This window comes from Lactuca virosa, chromosome 1, assembly GCF_052849685.1.
Source record: "Lactuca virosa cultivar CGN04683 chromosome 1, Lactuca_virosa_CGN04683_v6, whole genome shotgun sequence".
NCBI lineage: Eukaryota > Viridiplantae > Streptophyta > Magnoliopsida > Asterales > Asteraceae > Lactuca > Lactuca virosa.
The window spans coordinates 248,146,610-248,169,610 of record NC_136426.1 but is presented as its reverse complement, the minus strand read 5'-3'; the positions used below and the strand labels follow the sequence as shown (position 1 = coordinate 248,169,610).

At 39.5% G+C, this 23,001-nt stretch overlaps 1 protein-coding gene across 1 annotated transcript; it reads left to right on the top strand.

Moving 5' to 3' along the window:
* The first annotated feature begins 17,238 nt into the window (after positions 1-17,238).
* Positions 17,239-19,571, top strand: LOC145165818 (coatomer subunit zeta-1-like). The gene is made up of 7 exons (XM_079084723.1): positions 17,239-17,365; positions 17,847-18,006; positions 18,093-18,240; positions 18,329-18,406; positions 18,491-18,575; positions 18,923-18,978; positions 19,282-19,571. Exons 1-7 carry the CDS (start codon positions 17,363-17,365, stop codon positions 19,286-19,288), a joined length of 537 nt encoding a protein of 178 aa, XP_078940849.1. The 5' UTR covers positions 17,239-17,362; the 3' UTR covers positions 19,289-19,571.
* Positions 19,572-23,001: the final 3,430 nt, after the last annotated feature.

Genomic DNA, 23,001 nt, shown 5'->3' with positions numbered 1-23,001 from the left:
TACCAAGAGTAGAATAAAGCTTGATGATCAGCCTTGGAGTCTCGAAATAGAGAGAAAAAGTTTGAGAGAAAACTTGTGTTTGATTTTTGGTGAAATGAGAGCAAGTGAGTGAAAATGAGGAGAGAGGTTGATTTGCTCCAGCTCTTAGAACGTGGGAGGGGCTGATGATTGATGGAAATTACAATGAAGTGACTAGGGATGGTGGGGAGGTGTGACTGGTCATAGAGTGGGTGTAGGTGGTTGCTTGTGTCATAAACTAAGGAAAAATCAAAACTCCACCTCTTGTACTTTACCCACTAAATCTTGGATAAGATTTATCCCGAAAAACGTGATTAATTAATAAATATGGGGCCTTATATGTTAAAATAAAGTTTTGGGTGAAAATCCCGCGTTAAAATAATTAAAATCGGGCTTAGAACGCAAAACTAGTCGAAAACCGGGAAGAAAATGGCAACCTGCGAGACTTCTCGGTGCTAGGCCGAGGTTCGGTCCCAAGGCTGCTGGGCCCGAAGGCGAAACGAGGCGAAACGAGTAAGAAGCGAAATGGACCGAAAGGCTTAGGAGCGAAGGCGAAGGTAGAGTTCGGTCCGAGAGGCTTCGGGTTCGGGTCAGGCGAAGTTCGGTCCGAAGGGCAGGTTCGGTTCTTGGGGTTCGCTTCTCAGCAGTTCGGTCCCTTAAGGGGACTTTCGGCACTAAGAGGCTTCGGCCCTATAAGGTAGGTTTCGGGTCCTTAAGGGTATTTTACCCGTTTTTACCCCGTTTTAAGCGGTTTTTGACCCGGTTAAGGGTCGGGATGGCCCAAATGATTACAAAAAGTTACGGGAACTTTTGAGAGAGATTTAGGAGAGATTTCGAATAGAGAGAGATAGAGTGAAGGAGATTTAGAGAGGTTCCATTTATGACCTTTTTGAGCATCCGGCTTCGCAACGCAAGGTCCGTAAACCCCGTTAAGCCATGATTTAGTGTCCTACACACTCCCGATGAGTGTGCAATAGTGTTTTATCGCTTTGTTTCATTGTTTAGCACTATCAAGGCTAAGGAAAATTGAATACACGAATTTTCCAATTGATGTTTTCTCTTTAAATTAGCGAACTGTTCAGTAATTACATAGCGTAAACCCTAATATACAAGGGTTGACTGAGTTGACTGGTTTGACTTGTTGACTTAGTTTGACTTTGACTTGACCAAAATTTGACGGTTGTCACATCTTGCTTGGAGCATATTTTGGATATCATCCACAGCTGTAAATAGAACGAAGCAGCAGATAAGAAGAACTTCACAGATATGCTTCGGTGGTACATAGATTTCCGTCATACTCTTCTTGCCATCATACCGAAGATCTTCAAAACTGTGAAGAAGGTTTCTGTTTCTCAACCCATTTGATCTCTCGCCTCTATTGACGCAAAGGGGGGGATTGTTGAGTCGTCTTTGGGCTCGTGTTATAGTCCATCATGTATTCACGGTTTGGGCCTGTCCAACCTTGTTTTGTCTTTAGGGTTAGTATATATAGTGCATGCATGCTTAGTTATTATTACGCTTCTCATTGATTGTTTTGCTATTATTGCACTGTAACCCTAGCACACGTCTACAGTCGAAGTTCTTTATCGAGCTCTTCTGAGGTGGAGCATAATCTAATCATTCGACATTCGTTTGATTCATTCTCGTGTTCTTTTATTTCTTTACATTCGTTTATCTGTTTGGAATCTATCGATCTAATAGCGCAATATTCTCATCAAGACGCATGAAGTAAATTACACCACACATGATCTCGAGCTGGGAGCTGTGGTCTTCGCCCTAAAGATTTGGAGGCACTACTTCTACGGTAAAAAGTGCACCATCTTCACCGATCATAAAAGCCTCCATCACATTCTAAACCAAAAGGAGTTAAACATGAGGCAGCGAAGATGGGTTGAGCTGCTAAATGATTATGAGTGCGAGATCAAGTACCACCCAGGCAAGGATAACGTGGTAGCCGATGCCCTGAGCAGAAAAGAATACTCAGGTCGCCGGTTGAAAACCTTATCAATAACCATCCAATCCCACCTAACCTCACAAATCAAGGAAGCCCAAACAGATGCATTGAATCCGGAGAACATCGCAAATGAAACACTGCGTGGGATGGATAAAGATTTTGAAGCCAAAGAGGATGGAGCTTATTATTTCATGAACATAATTTGGGTCCCTAAACTTGGGGAATTCAGAGAAATGATCATGAACGAAGCCCACAAGACACGATATTCCATCCATCCGGGTTCGGATAAGATGTATCACACGAGCATCAAGGTTGCTCCTTTTGAGGCTCTATGCTGGGATGAGGTGGGTGACACCCAACTAGCGAAAGGACAATCACCAGACAACACTCTCATCGGGCCAAAAATCATTCGAGAAACGACCGAAAAGATAATCCAAATCAAAGCCCGACTTCAAGCATCACGAGACCGACAAAAGAGCTATGCCGACAAACGACGAAAGCCTCTGGAATTCCAAGTAGGTGATCGGGTGCTATTGAAAGTCTCTCCCTGGAAAGGAATGATCCGTTTTGGGAAATGGGGAAAACTGAACCCACGATACATCGGACCGTTCAAGATCCTTGCCCGAATTGGTCCGGTAGCTTATAATTTGTAGTTACCTTCAGAGCTCAGCAACGTACACCCCGTGTTCCACGTCTCGAATTTGAAAAAGTGCTTATCAGATGAAACTCTTGTCATTCCTCTAGAAGAAATCGAAATAAACGAGAACCTCCTATTCGTCGAAGAACCAGTCGAAATAATGGATAGGGAAGAAAAGCGTACGAAGCAGAGCCGCATTCTGATTGTGAAGGTTCGATGGAACACGAAGCGTGGACTTGAATTCACATGGGAATGCAAAGACCAGATGAAGCAGAAGTACCCTCACCTATTCTCTCATTCATGATCCTACATTTCGAAAGAATTTCGGGACGAAATTCCCTCTAACGGGGGGATGATGTCACAACTAGCATTTTAGCTAGGAAATTTTATTCTCATGTAAACATCATCTATTGTAAGGCATGCACTCTAAGTGAAAATCATACTCTATGCTTAACCAAAACCATCCATTTGAATCCAAACTCTTGATTTAAGTTCAAAACCTAATACAATACATCTCATATGGATTGAAAACCCTAGAGATTCCGGTTCAAGTTAATATGGACTAGGACTCTCTTATTGGGCCTAACAGACCAATAAACTTTCAATTTGACTACTGTGGGCCTAGGAACCCTATTTGGGCTCTAATTGGACCGACATCCATGAAATTAAGGTATCTTGGGTCATATGGGCCTAGAATAATCCATCTTACTTCTAATGGGCCATGATGGGCCATAACTAGTTTCATAAGCCCTAATGGGCCGTAAACTCCATCCTTGGGCATCATTGGGCCGTGAACCCTCATAAAGGCCCAATAGGCCAAAAAATAATTACTTTGGGCCTCATAAACTCGAAATAAGACAAGAAAGGGCCCAAATCTCCTCATCTTCCTTTCTCCTTACCCTATTCTCGGCCCAACAATAATACAAAAAAAAAGAGGGAAATGGAAGAAGGCTTAGGCTTGACAACACATGATTATCTATCATGTATCAAGATAATCACATACATCTAGGAATCTATTACCCACCATGCAAACTTTTCAAATATCTCTCTCCTCTCTTCCTCTCTATTTACGGCCGAACACACCCCTCACCGCCTTCACTTTTCTTTCAAACTCTCTCAAATATCCTCTCAAGAACTCCTATTTCCTCCTTAAAATTTCATGTCTTTGGTGTGTGTTTTCAAGAGGTTTTTCATCAAGTTCATCACTCTTGGTAAGTCTTTGCTTAAACCTGTGGTCTAACTTCAAGATTACATCAAAAATCTCTTCTTAACCCACCTCATTTCATGATCTATACTCTTGAACTTCATAGATTTCGAAAACCTCCTCAAGGAAGCTCCTAGGGCCGAAAATCTTCTTCAAACTCTTCATCAAACCAAGAACAACAACCCAAAGTGAGTTCATACCCCTTGTTTTTGGTTTTTCTATGTTTTGGGGGAGGATACAAGTTGCATATGTGATAGATCTATGTATTTGTGCATGTTTATGTGTGTTTTCTAAGTTATATGTTGTGATTATGTGAAGAAACTTCATAGATCTCGAAAACTCTATCAAGTCTTGACAATATTTGTAAACTAAAACACTTTATACAACTTACCATAAAGATGAAAGTTCTAAACATGTTAAGGATGTTGAAAAACTAAACAAAATCTTGTAAAGGGACCATATTTGACATTATGATTTTACAAGGGGCCAAAGGAGTAAATTTTTCACAAAATGGGCTTAAATTGGGCCTTCACGGTTTTATTGGCCAAAATTGGAAAAATTATGACTTTTGTGGATTAAATTGTCATTTTAAACAAATTTGAGCCAAAGATGTTGTTTTTCGGTTAAAAAGGGCTGAAAATGTCAATTTTATTCAATTGGGCCGAAAATGTAAATTTTTATATAATTGGGCCGAAAATGTCAATTTTCATGATATTGGGTCGAAAATGCTATTTTTAACAATAGTGGGCTAAAAATGTCATTTTATTTGAAATAAGCCCATGAATGTAAACTTTTGGTCTTAAGGGACCTAAAGTGTCAATTTTAACAAAAATATGCCTAAATTGTAAATTTTTGGCTTAATGGGCCAAAAATGTCATCATCACAAAAAGTGGACTTTTTATGACATTTTAGGAAACAATAAAGCTTAAACGAACAATGTGATAACAAACGAACTAAATTCATCGATTACATGTTTATTGGGCCTAATACTTACAATCCATGTTATTAGGCCTTAGTGGTCCATTTACATGCTTAATAGTCCTGGAATATACATTACATGTTTATTGGGCCATAGTGGTCCATTTACATGCTTAATAGGCTTGGATTATACATTACATGTTTATTGGGCCTTAGTGGTCCATTTACATGCTTAATAGGTCTGGATTATACATTACATGTTTATTGGGCTTTAGTGGTCCATTTACATGCTTATTGGGCCTGGGCTATACATTACATGTTTATTGGGCCATAGTGGTCCTTCTACATGTCTGTTGGGCCTCGTACATTCACATACATACTCGTTGTACTTTTCAAACATAAAACGTACAAGGAAAACATTATACATAACATAATACAATATTCGTGTAAACTCAGTTAAGGATGCTAGTGAGACATGTCGGTTGACACCTCTCGAGTGTACAATCGTAGCCTGTAGTTATAACCAGTGTCTCTTGGAGGGAGAGCGAGAGTTTGTGTATAGATCTATACGAGATGACACCCCACACCTGAGTTGTTCGCTACAGTTAGACTAGGCCAGTCTAGGGTGACAAACCTTACCTTAAACAAGCCGGCGCATGAAAACGCCACGACAGGCGAATTCGTCATAATCAAGTATGGTTAAAATGGCTCACATAGAGATCCTCTCCATCATAATTTTACGGAATACATATAGAATCTTGTTGATACAAAAACATACATACACTGATATTCGGTATTAGGGTTTTGAGACCACGACACTTTTGTAAACAGAAAATATAGGATTTTCTGGGGAAATATACAGTTAAACAATACCTTCTACTTACAACAGAAAATTACAAGATTTTTTTTCCGGATTACATTTTTATATACATTCCAAAAACAGAAAACACACATGCATTAATACTTTATTTTAATACATCACTTTCAAACCGTTTTACATAAAATATCGGATTTTCTGGCATTTTACGAACAATACAAAAACTTTTCATTCAAACATGCTTATGAACTCACCAACATTATATATGTTGACATTTTCAAAATAACTTATATTCTCAGGGAATCGTTAAGCGGAAAGGTCTACAAGAACATGTGGAATTTGTCATATTTTGTTATCATCATACATTGAATATTTTGGCATGTAATTTATGATACTATACTTGATGTAAACAATGTTGGTTGTATTTTAATATGTATGATGATGGTGTTGTCTTGTTTCAATTATATGCATTGTGATGATATTACAAGATGAAGTCACGCACAAGCCCCCGGACGTTTCCGCCGTCTGGTTCGGGGGTGTGACAGAGTGGTACCAGAGCATTGTTTATAGTGAACTGACATATCTAATTATACTTGATATGCAACTATAAATACAATGGGACTAAAACACTCTGAATATAGTGATACCTAGGTATACATTAAAACTATAACATTAAAAGTCTCTGGAGGAAATGGAACACTGTGATTAAACCCGGACAGTTATGTAGTCATATTGGGGATAAATATAGCCTGATCAACTATATTTATTCAAAATATGACCAACATGTGTTTGGGAGTAATCATGGCGGGAAATGGATCTAGAAGCTTACCTCGTATCCAAAACCTTTAAGAAACTCAAACTTAAATAATTAAAATACTATAGGAGTATTTTGGAAAACTTATGTGCACATACCCCCCTTTACACACTTCTCACTCCCAGTTTCTCGCGTAGTCGCCATGGACGAGGCACATCAGGGCGTCCTTTTCTATCAGGCCCTAGTGGCCCACAGAATGATCGAGGAAGACCCTGTGATGGGTCAGGAGGCAGCCCCCGGTGTTGGGCCCGAGGAGTACATGGAGACTGACTACGAGTTTGGAGAATCCGATGAGATCATGGAGGAGGATGGGGGCGCTAATGAAGTCCCCAATGAGCCTCCCACTTCAAAGATAGTTCAGGATCACTCTGCAACACCACGGGATCCCATCGATAGGACTCGCTCCCTAGAGGAGGAGGTTGCCACCCTTCGGCAACAATAATTAACAACAGAGGCCCGAGCTGTACAGGCATAGCACGAGAGGGACGAGGTCATCAGGGAGATGACCGAGATGGCTGATCTTGTAGCACGACATTTCGGCATGTGATTTCGCCGTCAGACCCATCACGTCGCAACTAGTACCCGTTCATGTACTATCGTTATGGTTTTCTTTTATGTACTACCCTATGTATATCGACTACATGATTAAGTGACTACACTACTCATAGAGTCGTTACTCTGTCAAATTTTATTTCACTGCATGTATTGTATGCCTTATGTAGGCAAATTTTCATGTACTCAAAAGATTATCATTAATGAAAACGGCTACATATTTTATCATGATGTTGTTATCTGCTATGTGTTCTATTACTTTTACTACATGTTGATTGTATGCATTCACTCACTTATACACACTGACACTGTGTTATAACCAATAAATCGTGAAACTAAATACAATGGATACTCAACATCTTTCCGTTCCATGACAGAAAGATGCCTCAAAGACCCAACCGCGGAAACAACACGACACCGACGCCACCAGAAGTAAACTCAGTCGCATTCCAAGCGGCAGTGTCAGCTGCGGTCACTAGCACTGGCTTAGATTCGCAACGGAAACAACGGTGAAGGTAACGGGTAGGGAACCGAAAGCACAAATCAGGGAACAAATCACAGACCCACAAGAACCTGCACCTACAAGGACTTCACAAACGCCAAGCCTCAAACCTTCAACGGGACGGGAGGCGTAATAACCCTGAAAAGATGGATAGAAAAGGTGGAATCAGTGTTTGAGATCTACGGATGTCCGGAGGGGTGCAAGGTGAAGTTTGCGGCCTGCACATTCGTCGATCAAGCTCTCTCTTGGTGGAATGGTCACGTAGAGGCCATGACACTCCCGGTGGCGAACGCTATGCCATGGGAGGAGCTTAAGGAAATGTTGTTGGCCGAATACTGTCCAAGGGGAGAAATCCAGAAAATGGAGCAAGAGCTGTGGAACCTCACGGTTCAAAACTTTGACATCGATGCTTACATATCAAGGTTTAGTGAGCTATCTCTCTTGTGTCCAGGAATGATCACATCTAAAGGGAAGAAGATTGAAAGATTTATTTGGGGATTGACTATGCCAATCCAAGGGAATGTGATAGCACAAACCCGACCACGTATGACAACGCAAAAAGACTAGCCAAGAAACTATACGACCATGGCAACAAAAGGGTGCCAAAGCAGGGGAAGCGGAAGTTAAGAAAGAAGGTGATAATAAGAAGGGTAAAAACAACAAGCGAAAGGGACGAAAAAACTCCGAATCATCAAAGAAAAAAAAAACTGTGGCTCTCCATGCTGCTACTCAAGCTACCACAACACCACATGCTCCAGCCTCATCCATACCAAATGCTCCCAAACAATACTCAGGGACCCTACCCAAGTGCAGCAAATGCAATTTCCACCATCACGGAGAATGCAGGGAGATGCATTGCACAAGCTGCAACCGAAAGGGTCACACTGCAAGATACTATAGAACTCATCCTCAACAGAACCAACAGTCGAACAACAACAACAACAACAATCGCAACAACAATAACAACAACAACAATGTTGGGGCCAGTTACACCTGCTATGGGTGTGGAGGAACCGGTCACTTCAAGCACGACTGCCCCAAAGCAAACAACCAGGGGCAGGAACATCAGGAAGGGTACTGGCATTGGGTCAAGGTGAAGCAGTTCAGGACCCAACAATTGTTACGGGTATGTTCCTACTTAACAACACATACGCATGCATCTTATTCGATAGTGGGGCGGAGCGAAGCTTCGTTAGTAACAAATTCAAACATTTACTAAATCAACAACCCCAGAAGCTCAACGAAGCCTTCACGGTGGAAATGGCTAATGGGAAAACTGAAACAACCAAAGATGTCTATGTAGGGTGCACATTAACACTAAACAATCACTCTTTTCAAATAGATTTGATGCCAGTAAATATTAGGAGTTTTGATGTGATAATCGGCATGGATTGGTTAAGCCCCCACCATGCTGATATTATGTGTTGCGAGAAGGCCGTTCGCCTTCATCTCCCCAATCATGAAAACCTAATAATCTATGGTGATAAACTTGGCGCCAATCTTCGTCTTATCTCGTGCATCAAGGCACAAAAGTGCCAACATAAGAAGAAGTACGCATTCCTCGTTCATGTAGTAGATAAGACCAAGGAAGAAGTAAACATTCAAGACATTCCAGTGACATGTGACTTCCCGGATGTATTTCCAGAAGATCTTCCAGGAATACCCCCAGAAAGACAGGTCGAATTCCGAATCGACCTAATACCAGGAGCCACATCAATTGCCAAATCACCCTACAGGTTAGCTCCCGCCGAAATGCAGGAGTTAACCAGCCAACTAAGCGAGCTGCTGAGCAAGGGATTCATCTGACCAAGCTTCTCACCCTAGGGAGCTCCGGCCTTATTTGTCAAGAAAAAGGACGGAACCTTCAGAATGTGCATCGACTATAGAGAATTAAACAAGCTCACTGTCAAAAACCGATACCCACTTCCTTGAATTGACGATCTATTTGACCAGCTTCAAGGAGCTAGTTATTTCTCAAAAATAGATCTGAGATCCGGTTGCCTTTCGAACTCGATACGGTCATTACGAATTTGTCGTGATGCCCTTCGGTTTAACAAATGCCCCCGCTGCATTTATAGACCTCATGAATCGAGTCTGCCGCCCATTCCTTGATAAATTCGTGATTGTCTTCATCGACGATATTCTTATCTACTCTCGAAGCAAAGAAGAGCATGGTCAACATCTCCGACAAATCTTGGAAACCCTAAGAGCTGAAAGATTATATGCGAAGCTCTCCAAATGCGAATTTTGGATCCGTAGTGTAAACTTTTTGGGTCACGTAGTCAGCGAGGAGGGGATTCACGTAGATCCTTCCAAGATCAAGAAGGTTGGGCGATTCCGAAAACACCCACAAAAATCTGTTAATTCTTTGGTCTTGCAGGTTACTACCCTATATGTTTATATGCATGGTTTATGTGATTGATATGGTTTATGTAGCTGTTATAGCTAGTATGGATTATGTGGTTATATGGATTGTTTGGGGGTATGCTCTGGGAACTCACTAAGCTTCGTGCTTACAGTTTTGTTTATTGTTTCAGGTATCATCGATTTGGAAAGAAAGGGTCGGGCTTGATCGCAGCGTACACACCCATGTTTTCCGCAATGAATGATTTTGGGATGAACTCTAATAAATGTTTTAATCAACGATGTTTTGGAATGTTTGGAATAAATGATATCTATGTTTTGGCTATATTAAAAATGAAATTTTACCCTTGATTTTTTTTGGGTCGTTACAAGTTGGTATCAGAGCCTTGGTTTGAGGGATTCAGACATACTTTAGGGTGAGGTTGAACTCAAACTGAGGATCTATAAAGTTTTCAAAAAGAAAAATGTTTTCAAGGAAAAAGTTTTCTAAGACAAGAAAGGGTGTGGTGCATGCAATCGGATGAGCTCAAGTAAGTTTCCCCAGAATACCCATATATGTTATCTGTTATGACTTGATTTATGAATCTGAGAATCACATGCTAGTTAGGGCTAGGGGAGATGCCTTTATATATGTTGTATGAGCTGGTAGACTTGTATGCTAGTGCTGAGTAGTCAGTGGTAGATTGGCTTGATATGTGATGCATGTAGCTTTGGAGATATTATATGCTATGCTGTAATAAGAATGACTATTGGTATTGGTAACTGCTAAGTGTATGTTTTGAAAATTGTATACGGTTAGGATCTTATAGCCTTAGCATAGCTGATTTGGCCTTATTTCCTATGGTCCTAGGGTAGAGTCTATTATTCGACAGTCTATTAGATCCTATTATGTGTAAAATTTGCATGCATAAGGCAGTCGGCAGTGAGGATGGATGGATGTGGACAGCATGGGTTGTGGTATGCGAGCTGAATGTTTTATGATAGTTCTTTAGATTGGAGTGCTACTGCACGAATGCTGTTTGCTTTGTGCTTTGTGGAACTCTTGAGTGATGGGAGTCAGCTACTAAGTGGATATGACGATATCCAGGAGGTGGATGGCTGGCATCATGGGGAGTTCAGCTGATGGTAGGGCGAGGTTGGGAACCTAGGAAAGCCTAGGATATGCTCCAATGAGCTTAGTGGGGCGGTTCGGTGAAGTTGGGAACCTAGGGGGAGCCTAGGAGTTGCTTTGGTGGGTGTTGTGTTGCTGTTTAGCGGATATTTGATGCACCAGTGGAGTAGGTGACTTAGAGGATCCGGGAGGATTGCTGAGGAACGTATGGATAAGTGTGGAAGGTAGTATGGGCCCATACTACTGAAAGCACAGGATCCATATTCGAATCGGTGAGAGTCTTGGAGAATCTAAGAAGCCTATGAGAAGGATAATTCTTAGTTATGTTGGATCCTGGGAATAGTTGCTTTGCAGAATGAGGATGAGTATGTATGGGAAGGACCAGGGTTTGGTCCGGGCTCCGGTGGTGAGCCAGTTAGTGAAAGGACTGCCAGGATTTTGAGTTCGCCTTGGATCTCCTGTATCAGGCGGCAAGGATTGATTGTGCGGTCTATTACACTTTTGGGATTAGAAACTATGTCTTGGGAGTAGTTGTTGCCAGGTAGAGCAGGGGTTGCTCCAACTATTACAATTCGGCTGTTGACGATTGAGCTGGTGAGTTTGTCAGGATACGAGACCCTGAATGGTATGGACCCCAGAACCGAGAATGAAAGATTGAGTAGGAGTACCTCGATGAGAGAGGTTCAGGTTTGGTGAATTTAGTGGGGGATCTCGGGCGGAGGCCCAAGAGTTCAGATCAGCTTTTGAGAGGCCAGCAAGATGGATCCAGTGCAATGCTTATGAAAACTGCACGATGGAGGTTCGTTCCAAGGGTTTGGATTGTCATTAGGATCGGAAGGAAGAGTTACACCATGTCCTCAGGGCGGGCGAGGTAACACAGGGGGAGGTGGTCGGGATTCCTTCAGGTGTTTGCGAATATGCCATCTTCTGCCACTTCAAGTGGATATCGGGAATTTGCATCACTTTGGAATTATGATAAGTTGGATCTCGGGTCGGTTCTCTGCTATAGTGTGAGTTAGCAAGGGTTGTCAGATGCCAGTCAGCATGCCGAGGAATTTTTGAGGAATCTTCATACAGACGTATCTCGCGGAGCGGGTTCCGCATGTACCGTGATTGCTCCGAGTCATTGTCGGAATCTGTTCAGTGATTTGGGTTGCTACAGGTGTAGCAGGTTTGGCCACGTCAACAGGGATTGCCCATAGGGGGAAAGTTCGTTATATTTTCGTTGTGGTTAGGTGGGTAACAAGGAGGTCGACTGTCTGACGATCAGGGAGGAACAATGAGTATACCTGCTCCAGTTATTTCGGGGTTGGTTCAAGGGCTTGTATGAGGGAGTTATGACTAGTTTTCAGTAGCCTTAGTATTTGTGCTTGGAAGAGCAATCAGGATTGCCGAGGGAAGGAGAGTTGTTGCTTAGGTTTTGCTTAGACCATCCGTCCTTTGGACTTCGAGATCTGAGCGTGATATCATTTTTTAAGCATCTGGAGTCATTGATGTGGTTGGGATTCAAGAAGTCTTGGCTGGTTTTTAGGAGTTGTGTTGTTTTGGGAAGGGTTACTTATGGTGCACTAGTTTGGTAAGCACCGGTCGTCAGCAGATTGATCATTAGAACGTAAAAAGGAATAGGAATCCTTCAAATCTCATGTATTGCAAAGACTTAGTCGAATCTAAGTGGGGGAGAATCGCACAGGTATTCAGGACAAGGGCAGGTATGAGACCAGGATGGGTTTCTCATCCTCATCGAGGAAAATGGCGGCCCAAGTGGTAATTTGGTGAGGGTTGTGTGAGTTTGGAGTTCGGTAAAACTCCCCAGTGTGTGAATCGCATCTTCTTGGGGCTTAATAGCAGAATTTGGGGAAGCAGGTTGGGGCTCCAGTCATGAATTGAGTTTATTTTAGGTGTTCGGTCGAGTGCGTGCTCGACTCTGTATGCGTTTCAAATTGATAGATTAGGGATAAGGCATTGGGTTGCGGTTGTGTTAGGATGAAAGTGTTGTAAGACTACGGGGGAGCCGTAGCATTCACTAATGATCAGTTGGGGTGAAAGTGTTGTAAGACTACGGGGGATCCGTAGCATTCACTAATGGTCAGTTAGGATGAAAATGTTGTAAGACTACGAGGGATCCGTAGCATTCACTCATGGTCAGTAGGGGGAAAGTGTTCTAAGACTACGGGGGAGCCGTAGCATTCATTAGTAGTCAGATAGTGTGGAGAGTGTTGTAAGACTGCGGGGGAGCCGTAGCATTCACAAGAGGTCAGATAGTGCGGGAAGTGCGGAAAGACTACAGGGTAGCCGTGGCATTCACGGATTCGTTCAGATGACTTAGGCCAGGGTGGGCCAGTTCGCAAGGTTGTGAGTAGGTCACAACATAATTGGAATCAGGAAACGGTAAGTCGAAGGAGACTGGGTACGATGTAAGACTACAGTTATTGTAGTAGCATTCACTTTTTGCGTTGGATTCAGTGGCGACAGGTTGTCAGCCTATCATGATCGGATGGATCAAAGGATAGAAGGATCCAGGAGTGGCGGTATAGATAGGGCAGTTATTGTTAGACGAGGTATCCTTCGGAGGTCATGTGGGGCTGCTGCGTGTGTTTTTGGCCCAACAATCGGTTATGTGTCCGATGTTTCGAGTAGTTGATAGATAAGGTTAGATCAAAGAGGTCTCAGCTGCTTTCGAAAAGCAGCAAGTGGTAGCAAGAAGAGTCGAAGTGGGTTTAGTGACTTGGGATCCGTGCGTGGAGTTGATCGTACTTGGGGTATACGCTAAGTTGTTCGCAGTTGGGTTAAATAATCTCAGAGTGGTTGATTTGACCCTGTTGCGCAGCTCTCGTCTGAGTCTAACAGTGCAGGGATAAGTCTCCTACTAGAAGGATTATCTGAGATTTCTGTCAAGTATAAGTGTACTGCAAGGAAATTGGTCAATGACTCTGTTTCTAGTGGGAACCTCAAGTTATCAGAGGTTGAGTAGCCAGCTGGGATATAAGTGCAATGAATTCGGCAATGATTCAGGGTGAGCGATCTGTCAGGGAGATAGACCATCTCGAGGCTTCAGGTTTCAGATTGAGTAAATGTGATCATGTTGCAAGGAATTCGTTTCATCTTCGGGTTTTAGAACCCTGCGGGGCTGGTTTTGGTTGCCTTGGAAAGGCTATAGTACGCTCGGGACCGTATCCATGTTGCTCAGGCGACTTGGCGTGTCGGGATTGGTAAGGAATGATTTCGAGGACGAAATCAAATTCAAGTGGGGGAGAGTTGTAACATCCTGTTTCGAATTGTTCCCATTTTGAATTGGTGATCAAGGATTAAGTGCTATCAAGCTACGGATACCTGAGGGGTCGGGTTTCAGACCTAGTTGGAGTTGGATAATTTGCCTTAGATTGCTCGGGTATTCAGTTTGAGATTTTGGATCAAAGGGTATTTCGGTAATTTGTTAGCTCAGGTCTTATGGGAAGTGGATTTTGGTTCGGGACATTTATGGCAGGCAAGAATTGATAATAGTGTTGAGCGTCTCGATACCTTTCTCTGGATATATGAATGGTTGGTATCAGAATTGTATCGAGTAAGTTATGGCCTTCAGAAGAATTAGAGTTTTGGGAAAAGCCCTAGTACGCGGGGTGTACCAAGGTGGTACGCAGGGCGTACCGAAGAGAAAGAACTACGCGAGGTGTAGCTGGACGAATGCGTAGCATTTATGCAAGGATTGGATCGGGGTGCGCGACCTCGTATGCGGGACGTACGAGAAGATACGCTGGGCGTACGAGGATCAGATTGAAAACCCTAATCTTAGAGTTGTACCCTATATAAGCATAATGTTGAGCTTCCTTCTTCATTTTAATTCAGCCCCCACCCTCTAAAACCCTAGAACTCGTCTCTAATCATTCATGGTGGTATTTTGAGCTTATGGAGTCCATTTTTGGAGTGTTTGGTCTATTTCCAAGAAGATGAAGTTTGATGCAAAGATGGGGATCAAGGAGAAGCTTATGGATATGTCTTTTGTGACTTATTTTCAGCTTGATGAATGTATATAGCTTTGAAATTGATCATTGGTGTCTTAGATCTACCATTTATGGGTTTTTTTGTCCATTTTGGTCCCAAGTATGAGATCTAGTGGTCTTGATTTCATTCCAGGAGCTTTGAGTTGCCCCTCTTAGTGTTTCTAAGGTTCAAGGTCCATAAAGTTGGCACCTTTAGACGTTAAGACCATCTATGTTGGAGTTTGAGCCATTTTCATGAAAGTAGAATGCTATTTGGTCTTGTTGGGGCATACAAAGTCACCAAGTCAGTGACTTTATGGGTTTAGACGTTAGTTGGGGCTCAGATCTGTGGTTAGGACTTATTGGACCAAGCATTAAAAGCTTAATGAGGATTTGGCTTAATGGAGTAGTACGTTAGGCATAAAAGTTTATACGCGCAACGTACAAGCCAAACAGCCTGTACGCTTAGCATACAGCTGAGTACGCCCTGCGTACTCAGTCAGATGGAGTTATGAGTATTGGGCTTCGGTGTGGGCCAGCTGTTGGGCTTGTTTGTCTTGGGCCCTATTGGGCCATCAGGTTTTGGGCTGTTAGAGATGTTGGAAAAGGCCCCGGAAGGAATTGGGCTCAATTTGGAAAATTGGGCCATGGTTTGGGCCACGAGTGGTTTTTAGCATTTTGGGCTTAAGTGTTTGGATTATTATTGGACAATCAGAATATAAAGTGTATTGGACTGAAAAGAAGGATTGGGCCTCATGGCAAGACCATGTAGAGGTTTGGGCCCAATTTGGAAAATTGGGCCATATGTTGGGCCTTAGTTGATTATGTGGGTTTTGGGCCTTCAGGGTGTGAGTTTGGGCCTTGGTTTTGAACCAAGCTAGGTTAGGGGTAAAATGGTCCATTTACCCCAAGTGTGGATTTATGGTTATACATTGAAACCCAAATGGTTAATTGGGTTTTGTCTTGATGATTGACAGTACGAGGATTGGCCAGCCAGCAGTCAGGGATTTATCCGCGGGACTTCAGCAGTTCGAGGTGATTCTCCTCACCATACTAATGGGTCTAAGGCACCAAGGCTATCCCATTTTATGATATGTGGTACACTAGTTGATGTAGTGTTATGTCGCATGTTAGTTGGTTTTGTGCTAGGAGGTATGCTAGTCGTATATGTGTTATACTTGTATGGAAGACCATGGAAGAGCCCATGACACTTGGACGTAAGACCATGTGGAGAGCCCATGGCTTTCCTATTAAAGACCATGGGGGGAGCCCATGGCACTTGGATGTAAGACCATGTGGAGAGCCAATGGCTTTCCTATTAAAGACCATGGGGGGAGCCCATGACACTTAGGTGTAAGACCATGTGAGGAGCCCATGACATCCTGGAGTAAGACCTTGGGGGAGCCCACGACATCCTTATATGTTTATATGATTGGCTTATGTATGCTAGTTGATTATGTGACATGTGGTACGATAGTTGTTTATGACAATATGTGATATGCTAGTTGTCTTTGTGATACTTGAATGGAAGACCCCGGGGGGAGCCCGTGGCAGTTGGATATCAGACCATGTGGAGGAGCCCATGGCAATCCCTATATGTTTATATGCATGGTTTATGTGATTGATATGGTTTATGTAGCTGTTATAACTAGTATGGATTATGTGGTTATGTGGATTGTGTGGGGTATGGTCTGGGTGTCGAATCTTAATTTTAACAATTAATTTGTTTTTTTAAGTTTGACCATTGAGGATGGAGTGATTATTATTAACAGCTACATGGAGTGATATGGTTTTCATGGTTTGGCCTTTGAATTCAAAGGCCAAATCGATTCAAAGGCCAAACCAGTAATTTAACAATTAAATTCAAGAGAAGACTAGCATGGAGAAGACTCTTATGAATGTCGAATCTTAATTTTGACTTTTTAAGTTTGACCATTGAGGATGGAGTGATTATTATTTTTACGTAGCCATCCTAGGTGTTTCTATACTTAGTCGCCCACGTCAATGTTGATTTGGATGACTATGTATATATGGCGCATTCTATAGTTGATGTAGGTAACATGGACTACAACGACATGTCACAACCTGCCTTATGCCCTCATAAAGGTAGAAAATAAGTTTGAGGACCATTTAAGCCAAAACTCAATATTTCAATGGGCTATAATGTCATGTCCCCTTTATAAATTAAGGTAAAATAACAAGAGATTTCTTTTTTAAAATATAACATCACTAGCTGAAGTACAATTACCAAACCATTCATTTGATAAGATTTTACGAACCATATTTTGATTATTTTTTGACAATAAATGTCGCAAATACAAAATTAAAAGTTACGGGTCCAAAATTAGAAGTTTCTTACAAATTGGGGACCATATTTTTAAATTGATGCTTCTTTCTTTATTTGGTTAGTTCATCTGCTTCCCCTATGCTATTCTGAACCTGTACGTGAGAAAATAAAGCCGAAAATTCTTGACGACTCCAAAATCCCAATTCAATGGTTAGTACAAATTTCCTTTAAGATCTAGTTTCTATGCTACACAAATCGCGACTATTATTTCTCGATTCCGATTAGTATTTGTTTATCAGTTTTGAACCTTTACATGGGTTTGTTCTTTTACAATTTCATCTCTCTGTATACACTGATCAGATGTATTTTAGCATATACTCTGATCAACTAATATGGATCATCCAAGTTGCATAATTCCGCAATTACTGTTTCAATCTTTCAATATCTTGATTTTCGCTGTTGGATTTTAGGGTTTTCAAGGTTTGGCCTTTGAATCGATTTGCATCCGACTTTCTCTTGAATTTAACAATTAATTTGTTTTTTTGTGGCGAAATGAGCATATAATAATTGGAACAAGTTCAGTCGCAGATTCTTTAAAGTTGATATATGATAGCAACATGACTGATCAAATAATCTTTTGTTCATTTTTAAAGTTTCTTTAAGATCTATGAAACATTGTTCATGTGTGTAGGAATCTTGCCCTTCTGTAAAGAACATTTTACTTCTTGACTCAGAAGGAGGTCGCATAGCTGTGAAGTACTATTCAGATGATTGGCCAACTAATAATGCTAAAGAAGCATTTGAAAAGTCAATTTTTACCAAAACTCAGAAGACCAATGCACGAACAGAAGGTAATTATCTGTTTGAAACAACATGAATGTAATTGAAATTGAATCTTTCTTTCTAAAGTGGTATGTTTTTGTTGGACTATTTACAGCTGAGATAGCAATGCTTGAGAACAATGTTATTGTCTACAAATTTGCTCAGGATCTTCACTTCTTTGTGACTGGTGGTGATGATGAAAATGAGCTCATTTTATCAACAGTTCTTCAGGGTTTCTTTGATGCAGTTGGTCTTCTATTAAGGTAGTTTGTAAACAATTTATCTCATCTTTTAATCATCTGCAGTTTCAGTGGCGTTTTGGTAATTTTACTTTAATGGTTATGTGTTCAGGGGTACTGTGGATAAGAAGGAGGCACTTGAAAATCTGGACCTCATTATGTTGTGTCTTGATGAAATTATTGATGGCGGGTAATTTTTCTTATCAAACTTTGATTAATAACAAGCTTTTTAGGGCTTATGAGGAGGGCGTTTACGTCTTTTATGTTTTTTCAGAATCATCCTTGAAACTGATGCAAATGTTATTGCTGGAAAGGTTGCTAGCCATAGTGTAGATTCTGGAGCTCCTCTCTCTGAACAGGTACTTTTATCTATACCTCCTCTATTACAACATTGTATTGAAAAATCCATCCAGTTATAACAATTTCATCCAAATACAAAGCGATTTTTATTTCTATAAATGTATAGAGAAAAAAATTGAAAATACAATGCTATAATTGGTTAGATTTTGTAAAAGAAAGTAGGAAGTACAATGTTGTAATAGAAAGAAATGAAAGTTAGATGTTATAAACTTATAAAACACAAATAAATGAAAGTATGTTGCTTTTTCTTGCATTTATCCCCAAATTACACCATAGAAAAATTTTTCTTTTATAATTTTTTTTTTTTGTACTCCATTCTTTCAACACTTCAATTTGGTTGTTGCAGACAATAAGTCAAGCATTGGCAACTGCACGTGAACATCTTACAAGATCTCTCCTCAGGTAATTAATTAATTATTTTAAAATATACAAACTTAAGAAAAAAAACATTTCTACTTTCACCATTTTATCGATTTACTCACTTAACTATCTTATTCTACCTTTTTTGGACTTTATAAAAAAACCAATGTTTTAAAAAGGGCAAAATACAGAAAAGTACAATGTAGTCTTATCATTTTATCGATTTAGCCACTCAACTATTATCTTTTTTATTATTATTATGTTTTTTTTTCTCTATTCTGTATTTTGCCAACTTTGAATTTACACAAAAGTGGCATGTAAACTAATATTCTCTTTAAAATTCAGTGGATAAGGATGCTGATTTGAGTGAAAGAGTTGCCTAATCTTGATTTGAAATCGGATGCTTTCGCGATTAGGTATGGACATTAGAACAGTGGTACTGATATTGTAGGTAATTTTGTTGTGGATATGTTGAAAACTTTCATGGAGGTTTCTTGAAAAATTAGACATCAATTTGTGGGTATAATGGTTTTTCATGATGAGAATGATGAGGGCATTTATGCCTTTTGTACAAACGAGAGGAGTCCCTGTCCTACCTTTTTGGATGAGACAAAAAAATTGCAATATTTGTCCCATTAACATGTGTCTGTTCAGTTGGGCTATTTTCATTATTATTGATAAAAAGATATTTTACATTTTTTTGCACAGATGAGGGATTCATATGGAGTCCCTATGTTCAATTTCTTTGAGTTGGAAAAAAAAAATTCGATTTTTGTCCTATTGACATTGGTCATAGATATAGATAGACACAATCATAGACAATCATAGTCAGAGATGGACACAATCAAAGCTGTTGTGGCATGTCATGTCAGCGTAACAAATGAAACCTTAAAGAATGCTCGTCTTATAAAAAAACCACAAACTATTATCAAGTTTATTATCAAAATATTTAACATTACTTTACAAAGAAAACATGTAATCTAGTTTCAAGTATGATCATGTGAGATTTTGCAATATATCTAATCATGTTTTGGTGAATGTGTTGATAAACTCGATGTATATTGTTATTCATTTACTGTGCAGTTCGTTCTTTTGATGCATGATCACAAGTTTTCTTTTCCCGACTCAAGCACACATAGATGTCATGCTCTTAATAGAAAAACAATACTAACTTGCATAGTAATAACAATTATCATATCAAAACATTTAACAACTTTAAAACATTGAACATAAGTTTATACTATACTTTTATCTTTTAAATCATATATGGCTTGCTATTACTCTTTAAAAGAGTTCATTTATTCAAAACATTTGCTTTATACTTTTATCTTTTAAATCATATATGGCTTGCTATTACTCTTTAAAAGAGTTCATTTATTCAAAACATTTGCTTTTCAAGGCTTTTATTTCTCTTTTTAAATATAATTCATTTGATCATCAAATAAAACTTTTTTTTTTCAAAGCTATTTCAAATACTAGCTTACTCTTTCAACGACTTCATTCAGTCAAAAATATTTCTATGCCATGTAGCCCATATGGAATTTTCCATATGTACTCACCTTGTTAGTGAAAACTAAATACCACTTCTTGTCCTTTACTTTATGCTCATTGACTAAAGTCTCACCAGTTCCTATTTAATCGGTTATAATAAGCTCAAAATAATACTTCTTATCCCAAAAAGAGCTTAATCTCATTCCATTTCTCATTACCACTTTTCCTTTGATACCATAAATTTCTTTACTAAATAATTTAGTAAATAAAACGAATGAAGCTCACCAATAACTCATCTACATGTCTTAATTCACTAAGACATGAGCTTAATTTCAAGTATCTTAACAATTCATTTTGTTAGGATTCACCACCCTTATACATAAATTGATTGGTTCTAGAACATCATCAAACTAATAATACTCCATGACTAACTTGTCTATGTCTCTTAATTAATTAAAAGACGCATTCAATTTCACTTATCTAATAACTTACCCGATTAGGGTTTATAATCATCATTTACAAGTTCAAGCAATATACCATGATTTTGACATATTAAGCTTGAAAACATGTTTACTATACTCAATTCATCAATATATATAGTCACTTTTAGTTATCTAATGCAATTACCCAAGCTAGGGTTCATGATGTTCATCTTCACTTTCAAGAATTTAATCATGGTTTTAAAATACCAAGCTTGTAAACACGTGCACAATGCTCACTACATCATTATACTAAGAGTTCATGGTGTAAAATTTAATTTCCAACATTTTCTCCAAACCTCACCATAAGAGTTCATGTAAGCTTCGTAAAAGGAAGAAGATGATACCTTGATTCAAGTTGTAGAAGTTTAAATCTTGTTCCTCTTGCATTCCCTTGACTAAAGCTTCAATTCTTGGTTGAAAACCCTCAAAATCACCATTGCTTAGATTTCAAAAAGTTTGGGGGTGAAATAAGAAGCTAATGAATGACTTGGCTTTTTTTTTTTTTATGTGCATTTTCTAGGAAGCTCAACTATATTACACCATCATCTAGTACTCAAATATAATTAAAATGGAAATGTACTTCACTAAGAAAAATCATGTTTTTGGCCTTCGACAACTTTGCACGATCGTATAAGTCTTTACACGATTGTGTAACTTTCCAAACCTCGCTTCCTCCACCTTCCACGCCAGGAGTAACAACAGTGTTCTATTTAAAGCCCATAAATAAGTCATTTTGGATATTGTATTTCCTTATAAAATTATGAACTGTGAAATAAGCAATGACTATATCTATTTTGCACTGGAAAAGGATAAAGAGCCATTTGTTTTAAAATTGGGAATCTCGCCTTCAATACACCCTAAGTGTGCTCAATAATATTTCTGAGTTGTGCATGAGCATGATTAAATATTTCTTTCTTAGTTAACGCTCTTCGTCGTCGAAAATCGGCTAACCAATACCTCGTATTACGATATGGAGTCATAAATCCATGTGTGTTAGTACACGCAGTGTCACAAAGGTAATATTTATCTGTAAACGTGATTTTTACGCCTATTATATAAACAATATAGATAATAATAAAATTTATAGAAATATTATAAATCTGGTGGAGGGAATGGAAATCCAAAAGTCGGATTAAATGCAATTTATTTTAAAACTCGTGAATCATGTGCTATGCCCTCCCATCCAGCCCATACAAAGGTGAATATCATATCAAAATCACAAATTCCTAATACATTTTGATAACACTCACATTTTCATCTTCCCCTATAATGAATTTATTGATCACCGAGCACAACTGCAAGTATAAGAGTACCATCTAAAGCACCTATTGCTTCCGGAAATATGGCTTTTAGCCTTTTATAGCGTTCTGAGGTATTTGCAGTTGCACTAGAAGATGTTGGCACTATAATTTCTTTTGCAAAACACATCATTGCAACCCGTACCTCATGAAAACATTTATGAATCGTTTGTGTGGAGTGTTTAAATCTACGCTTAACCACTTGAAAGCGTTCATTATGCCCTATAACATGTAAAAATATAGTCATCTTCTCTTTAATGCATATTGTCCTACTAGCTTGCAACCAATTTTTTTGTGGAAAATGATTTCGTAATAGTACAAATGCCTCACGTAAAAGAAACATCATATCATAACATTGTGTAGAAGATCTGTGTATTCTTGCGTATACGCATGCCCGCTTAAATTCGAATTGTTATCTTTTATTCTTTCAATACTTCTTCGCCTTCGTCGGGCAGACATCAACCACTACCACAAAAGTAAAATGAAAGATAAAATTTCAACATCCCTATCCATATGTGACATGTTAAATGTAAATAAAAAACATTTAAACCCATAACATAACATTTAAAAGTAATCCAAAACATAACATAACATTTAAATCCATAACATAACATCCAAAGTTATCCAAGAGATTCTATAATTCATACAAAAGTCATCCAAAAGATAAAATGAAAGTGCATATCTAAATTTAAACTAAAACTCACGCAAATAATCCAAATTTCGTTCCCGCATTCATCACCCATGACTTACAACTCGACGGCTTAAGGCGCAACCAAACTTTTCTAACATCAACA

What these genes read in the sequence shown, in the direction of transcription:
- LOC145165818 (XM_079084723.1), top strand. An exon ending in GCAGTTGGTCTTCTATTAAG is followed by an intron (nt 18,241 to 18,328) that starts GTAGTTTGTAAA and finishes TTATGTGTTCAG; the next exon opens with GGGTACTGTGGATAAGAAGG. An exon ending in GAGCTCCTCTCTCTGAACAG is followed by an intron (nt 18,576 to 18,922) that starts GTACTTTTATCT and finishes TGGTTGTTGCAG; the next exon opens with ACAATAAGTCAAGCATTGGC.